At 35.1% G+C, this 7,991-nt stretch overlaps 1 protein-coding gene and 1 pseudogene across 1 annotated transcript in view; both read left to right on the top strand.

Annotated features, from left to right (window-relative positions):
- The window catches only part of LOC105307144 (ankyrin repeat domain-containing protein 26-like), a 105,352-nt gene that overhangs the window by 16,412 nt on the left and 80,949 nt on the right, over positions 1-7,991 (top strand). The window contains 2 exon segments of the mRNA XM_023524595.1: positions 881-914; positions 4,265-4,337. Of these exon segments, the coding sequence (XP_023380363.1) occupies positions 881-914; positions 4,265-4,337 (107 nt within the window).
- Positions 4,735-4,853, top strand: LOC111732674 (annotated as a pseudogene).

The following is a 7,991-nucleotide window of genomic DNA, read 5'->3' as shown; positions in this document are numbered from 1 at the left end:
GGCCAGAAAGTGTCTCTTTCCTATGTTTTGCCATGCTGCAGAGTGCAGCATGTATAGACCACGTTTCCTGAATAGGGTTTTTCATCCTAAACTGAACAGGCTTGACTAAAGAGGTGGAGAAAGTGCAATGTGTTACAGCACAATAAGTATACTCTCCCCTAAATGTTCTTCATGGCAGAAGTCCAGAGAAATCATGCTACTGAAATTGACATTGTTAGTTTATGATACTGATTCTACTAATGATACCATATTCTGTCAGTTTGCTTCAGTTTGGTTAGGATTATCATCATTGTAAGTATTGAATTTGGAATAACCCATTCCATTATGTGTGTATGTGTGTGTGTGTGTGTGTGTGAGTGTATGTGTGTGTGTGTGTGTGTATTTTATTTATTTATTTATTTTTAACATTTTATTTTTTTAATTTTTTCCCCGGTCCACCTCCCCTCTGGTAACCACTAGTCGATTGTCCATCTCCATGAGTCTCTGTTTGTTTGTCCTATTCATTTGTTGCTTTTAGGTTTATATCCCACATATAAGTGATATCAAGTGATTTTCAACCTTTTCTGTCTGGCTTATTTTGCTTAGTATGATTATTTCAAGGTCCATCCATGTTGTTGCAAATGGCAGTATTTCATCACTTCCTATGGCTGAGTAATATTCCCCATTCCATTTTTCTTACATTTGACATATATAAAGGAGAAGAAGTAAAAGTTAATATAGTAATTATCTGTCAATAGTATCATTAATATTTATTCAAAAATAGTCTTCAGGTGTGGTCTCAAAGGTATACCTCTTAACAAAGTATCAGTCTGATACTTTTATAGTCATGTATTTTTCTATTCTTGATTTCAAATGTATTTTAATTTTTTTTCTTTAATAGGGAATGAGAGTTCTGAAGAAGACTCTGTAAGCAGGTAGAATTTTATGGATTTTTAAAAATTATATGTTTTCTAGGGGAATTCAGAGTAAAGGAAGTTACACTTGTTGGGTGTTCTATTGTGGGATAAACACTACATCTGTGCTTAATATTTGTTACTGCATAGTGTCATCACAATGAGTTTGCAAAGTAGCTATGCTATTATAGCCTGTTTTTTTTTAATCAATTACGCAATTGTGGTTCAGGGCTGTTGATTCACTGACCTGTGATTCCATAGTGAACAAGTGGTGGGCCCCTGATTTGGTCTTCAGCTTGCTTTGCTCCCAAATCCATCATCTTGTCCCTCAGTCTATACTGATAAGTTCTTTTGCAGCACTGGCATTAATATACAGATTCAAGTTGTATCATCTCAGAAAGTCTTCAACTGAATTACATGTTCAGAGAGTCAAATTTAGTTATGTGTTGACGCTGACTTAGAGTCTTCCCACAAAACCCAGTTAGTCTAAGTATTTATCTTAGTATACTGGACAGCTGAAGTGGTAACTAGGGCAAATCTCAGTCAGCTATGGCCACAGAACCCTAGGTTTTACATAAGCAAGGCCTAATCAGGCAAGTCTTTTTTAAGTGTAATGATGTCTAGTCTTCTTGAGGTGAATTATTACTCTGTAAGTGAAGAATATCTATGTATAGATCGTACTATGTTAATAAGTTCAGTATCTATTTAGAGGCTATTTGTAATTGACTTCTCTACTTACTGTCTTCCCAGTCTGGTTTTTTCCTCGGGCTAGTATCTCTGCTTACTTCAGTAAAGTTTCTTCTCTTTTTTTCTCTAGAACCTTATTTTCTTATTCTATGAGATTTCTTTTTTGATTGAGAATAATTATTTATTAGTCATGAGTTAATGAAAATGAGTGCACATCAACCTTTTTATTTATTTGAAAACAAACACCCAACTTCCTGCAAAAGATAACTAAGAAAATTTATTTTGGCTAAGTAACTTGTCTTTAAGGGTAGAAAGTATTTTTATTATCTCTTTGATATTTAGAATAATGCAATTGTGCAAGATCTTTTCCCAAATTATTCTTTTCTCAGAAATGACAGCTAGAGAGAAACACTTATTCTGCATTGTCATAGATCATTTTAGATGTTTTTCCTTCAGTAGAGTGAATCCTCGATGAAGGGAATTTACCACGTTGATCTCACTCTTCAACCACCGTCTTTACCAGTGTGGTTTTGGCTACATCTTTGGATGAATTTACTGAGCTTCCTGATCCAGAGCCCTTTGATTTAGAGCATGAGTTTCCATCTCCACCTAACAGGCACAGTAGGTCTCCATTTCATTTTTCAGACGGACCTGGATATCCAGGAGCTGCTCGTAGCCCAGTTTCTGGCCCTCGGTCTCAGTTCTGACCTGGTGCGGCTGCTCCTTCAGGGCCCGGATCTGAGCCTGGATCTGGGCCGGATCTGGGCCGACTGTGCACAGTCGTTGCCTAGGTCTCTGACAAGGAGCGTTCCAGGGAGTGTTTCACTGCCAGGAGGGACTGCAGCGCCATCTCCAGGAGCTGTAGAGTGCGCTTCTTTTCTGTCAGCTGTGTCCTGGCAGAGGTGGCTGCGCTAGTGTCCTTGAAGATCTGCCGCTGCGTCGTGAGACTCTTCTCGTTGGACAGGGCCTTGAGTCCCATTGGTTCTGCTTTTGATTTTTTACCCTCTCTGCTCGTCTTGCTGTTTCTTTCATTCCGTTATTTTTTCCATTTCTGCCAGCTAAGAATTCTTCATTTTCTACAGACTCAAAAGCACACAGAATTTCAGAAATTTGAGGAATCTTAGCAATTAATTAATCAAAACACCCTATAGTACATCAACCTGTGTGTAATATCCTGGCCTAGTGGTTTTTCACATGGAGAATCTGAAACTCAAAGAGATTAAAGTGATTTATTCGGATACAGTAAGCGACAGAAATAAGATTTTAAAACCTCAGGTTTCTAAGCCCAGGATTCTTCTTTCTTTATCAACCTGCAGGTGAGCTTTTTAATATTAGCAAAGTGGGGACAGTAGGTCTAGTGAACACAGTGGAAGAGGGTAGGAATGAATTAGCAGGAAAATCCAAGTTTCCAGAGCAACAGCACTGGGTTAGGATAGGAATAAGGACTTTAGAAAAGACATCAGAGATCAGATTAGGTAAAAGAGGTCAGAATATTGGCATTTATGACAAGTTAAAGATAAATTACAAAAAGGAAAGACATAGGATGTAAGGAGTGGCCTAGCAAGACAGATTAAAATAAAGAGTTCAAGGGAATCCTGAACAGGTTGCTGCTTTTTGGCTTGTTTTTGTATCCGAGGAAATAGAAAAATTCATTTCCATCAAAAGATATCAAATAATTTGAGACACTGGAAAAGATTCTCTTTAGAGCACATAGGAATGTGATATCATCTACCTGCATCTTGATTTACAGAGTGTGGCAGAGATATCCATTAGTCCTAGGGGATTGGAGGTTGCTGAACTACTTAGATCCATGGACGAAGGCAGGCGTCTCCTCACCTCCACCTCTTTCCTAATTCGCTTATGTCCTTCCCATGTACATGGGGGGTTGTGCAAGCTTGGGACTGACTGTCAAATCAGTAATGGAGTTGGGTAGCTGAAAATATGCTTGTGTAAGGGGTGGATGACTAAGACTCTATTTAGCTTATTTTCCAGAAGGAAGGAAATAGAGAGCTCCTGCTCTTGGTCATTCAAGTCCATCATTTTTTTCAGGCGTCTGTGCCTTCAGAGGCTGCAAATTTACAGGTTGGAGATTGCCATGGAGCCCTGCGGAAGAGGGATCTGGGAGTGGGAAGGGTAACAGCATATACATTTGTTCTTTGACTTTGTTACATTTAACTTTCCACCATTTCAAACATTTCAGGAAACTCTGCACTGTCTGAGTGTAAAAGGAAGGAATGGGATCACCTCATATAGTTAGTGGTTTTCATGCTAAAGAACCAAGGCTGCGATTTTTGACTGGCAGGGACAAACAATAGAGAAGGGGTCTTGGTTTAGGTCATCCAATTTGTTCTAATTCAGGTTACAGAAGTTACATCAACTATTATCTCAATTTGCAATTCAGGCTTCAGGACTTTTAGTGAAACCAATGTAATCTCAGGCTTGGACAATAATTGGATGTCTTTTTTGTAAGGGAACTGAGTGTATGTCTTCATAGAATATTTCGTAGGTGGGAAGAGGTGGAGGCAGAAATAGATAACAAAGTGTTTTTTAAAACACAGGTTAAATTTAATTATATCAAGAACCTTTATTTAATACACAGGTAGCTTATTATTCACCTCTTTTTATTGTTGTTCTTTAAAGAAATGAACAAACTTACTTATTTTGTTGTATACTTTTATCTAAACACTTTCCAGAAAACCTGGCCTTGATGATTCATGGCCTGAATCAGAAGATGAAGACTTCGGTTTTGCTTCCAAGGTAAAATGCTCCTGCATGAAGATAATTTTCCTGCTGTGCATTTAGTTTTGTGTAATACTTACTCTTAAAATTTAGTAGTGTTCTACCTAACATTGGTTGTGATAGGTAAAATAGAAAATTGGTCAGAGGAAACCATTTTATAAAAATATCACTAGTTGTGTGTGTACATGTGTGTTTGTTTACTTTAGTAAGTCTCGAAAGTGAGGGCTGAAGATAAGAATTGGTTAAAAAAAAATGGTGATAAAAAAATTATATTTGGGGAAAATTTTTCTCACCATGTTGGAGATATAATATTTAGTCAGCAACAAGAATTTTTAATGCAAATTTTAAATTATACTATCTTGACTTTTATAATACTTATATCTAAATAAAATTTTATTAAAATTATATTTATTGGATCTACGGCCATGCTACCATGAACAAGCCCGATCTCGTCTAACCTCAGAAGCTAAGCAGGGTCGGGTCTGGTTAGTACTTGGATGGGAGACCACCTAGGAGGACCATGTGCTGTAGGCATAAAAAAGAAAATAAATAAATAAAAAATAAGGGATTGTAAACTGACAAGGTCCTTGTAATCTGTGAAGTCAACCAAGGGTCGCCTTGCCAAATAAATAAATAAATAAATAAATAAATAAATAAATAAATAAAATGACAGCACTCTATAAAGCTATCTATATAGAAAAAAATTGTATTTATTGGGAGGACATTGGTTAAAATTATATGTTTTAAGTGTACAATTCAATAACACATCATTTGTATATGCATTGTATGTTCATCACCCAGAGTCAGATCTTTCATGGATCCAATTACGAATTATAATAATCATAAGAATGTCTTAGTGCCTTCAGTTCCAAAATGATGTAGCATACAGTGCAGAGTTTGTTTGTTTGTTTATCTTCACATTTTTTATGTTGGTGTAACACAGTTAAATTTAGAAATTTAAGTTCTCTTTCACTAAATCTATGTTACAAAGAGATATAATAAAATATGTAAAACAGTGGCTTTTTATAATATATTCCTATTAATACTGATGTATTACTGATATAAATATATATATATACTGAAATTATTTCTCCACATACATTTTGTAATTATGCTTTTCTCTCTTTTTATCTTAAACTTGTAGTTGATCTACTGTCTCATTTTTTTCTCTGTCTCCTCTCAACTTTTAATTTTTTGATTTCTAGCCTAATTTATTTTTATAGAAAACATTTCTTCAGTGACTGTTTTCAGTCCATCTCTCTCTGTCAACATTGTCAATATATGTGGTCAGGGTTTTCTACTTAGTATGTGCATGGCTTTAATTCATGAATCTTTGCCCCACAAGTTTCTACTCTTTTCTCTCTTTTTTGGAAGAAAATGAATACAAACAATCATTTGTTTTTAGCTGTTTGACAAACAGAATGTTAATTATAATGAAAATGTCTGATATACATGAGGATCTTGATCTCTATTCATTAAATGAGAAAATAAATTTTAAGCTGCAACACTAAAAATATCCAGAAATTATTCTGTAGAAATTCTTTTTAAAATATCTATTGTGTGACTCCTTTTATATAAAATATGCAGAATAAATTAATCCATAGAGACAAGGAACAGATAAGCGATTGCCTGGGGCTGATGGTTGCAAGAATGGGGTGTGACCGTTTAATGGCAATGGGGTTTCTTTTGGGGCAAAAAAATATATTTTGGAATTAGAGAAGATGGTTACACAACATTTAGGATGTACTAAATGATACTGAAGTTTTAACTTTAAAATGATTAATTTTATTATTTGTGGACTTATTCATTTCATATTATTCATGAGGAATTTTATTAACTTTGGTATTCATGATTGTTAAACGTAACCTGAAAATTCTTTCATATCTAGAACTCAGACATCCTGGTCACATGAGTTTTTAGTCTTTTTCTTCACTCAGCCTTGCTTGATAATCTTAGATCTATTGGAAGAGTCTTAAATCTTCAACTGAGATAACTGGGATAAGTATAGTTTTATTAGGTTTTTAACACAAGATGATTTTCTGCAATCTTTATCTACCAAGCTAAATACAACAGATGGGAAATTAGAGCTATTAGTGTGCTGTTCATGGGGGAGTGAGAAACCATGTGTATTTTTAAATAGAGATTCATATTTCTTTAATGCAACATAGCAGTACTTAAAAAAGTCTCGTAATTCTCTTAGCATTTCTCTTCTAGAATTTAAAACCTGGCCTTTAACATTAATTTTTAATAAAGAATCTTCTTGTAGTATTGTGACTTGGTGTTTGACAACTAATGTTTTTCATTAAGCTTAAGATGCTTCTTACTATAATATCCCAGAAATAAACATTTGCCTATATCCATAAAAGAGTATTTTATATTGCTGAAACAGAATTTGAAATATATTTTTGAAAAATTGAATTTCATGTTTATAGTCTCTGCTCTTACTTTCATTTTCAACATTTCACAAGTTCTGTGTAGGTTTGCATTGCTTAATTGTATCAGTTTAGTATATGTTACAAATATCTATCTTCTTAACATCCTACGCTTTTCCTGAGTAAGGTCACCTAGTCCTACTCCAAATGTGTTTATCCAGAACTTTCTTCTAAGTCCTCTGGGTGCTTCCAATTTGATATGTCCCAAACTGAAGACATTGCCCCTGGCACTTTCCGTTTTGCTAACTTTTGTAATCTCCTCTGTCATCTGTTTTCCCCATCCTAGTAAATCCACCACTGAAATATTGAAGCATGAAAAATCCTGGACTTCAGCCTTCCCTGAAATTATCATATCCAGTCAGTCACCAAGTTTAATATATTCTTCCTGCTTACCGATGTTACATCTTATTGTAATTCCCTTTCTCACCTTCATTTTTGAAACAGTAGCCTCTAGGTTTACTTCACTTATGTTCATGTTTACATTGTAGCCAAAGTGACTGTTGTAAAATATGTTTGTAATGATATAACTCCTCTGCATATTTAGTGGCTCTCCATTACCTGAGGGTGAAACTCGTATGCCAACATGACACTTGCTTTGTTCGCTGTGGCTGTGACTCTCCAGTTTTCTCTCTCCATCCCATTCCCCGTGTTCCAGTCTTACCAAATTATTTTGGTGCCCTCACTTGCTGTGTTGTCTTATACTTCTTGTTGTGCTCATGCTTCCCTTTCATGCCCTTCATACCCTCTCTCTGCATTTATTTTTCATGATACAATCTTTGAGGCATTTCCTGAGCTTCCCAGGTACAAATTACTGATGTCTCTTTTGTGCCCTACTGTACTTTATTCACTTCAGTTATAGATATAGCAAATGTACTTTTCTATGCTTACTGTTTTCATATATCTCTACCCCCTACTACAATAAAGAACAAAATCTTTTATTTATATTTCTAGAATCTCAGGTGAGTGCCTGTGATTTGATAAACATAATAAATGTTTGTTGTCTTCCTGACTGAATGAGTGAGTGAGTGAACAAGTCAATGAATATCTAAAGTTGGGTTATTGTTTTGTTTTGTTTCTATAGAAAGAAGCTACAAAGCTAGCAATTGGAAACAAAGAAAATAGTATGTATATTAATGAAAGCGCTCCAATAAGGACAACAAATAAGGACAATCTGACTTATGTTGATGGAGCACGTAAAAATAATACAAGTGGTAATTTAGCAAATATCTATATATTTTTT

This window comes from Pteropus vampyrus, unplaced genomic scaffold, assembly GCF_000151845.1.
Source record: "Pteropus vampyrus isolate Shadow unplaced genomic scaffold, Pvam_2.0 Scaffold481, whole genome shotgun sequence".
Taxonomy (NCBI): Eukaryota; Metazoa; Chordata; class Mammalia; order Chiroptera; family Pteropodidae; genus Pteropus; species Pteropus vampyrus.
This window is presented reverse-complemented; position numbering and strand designations above follow the sequence as displayed.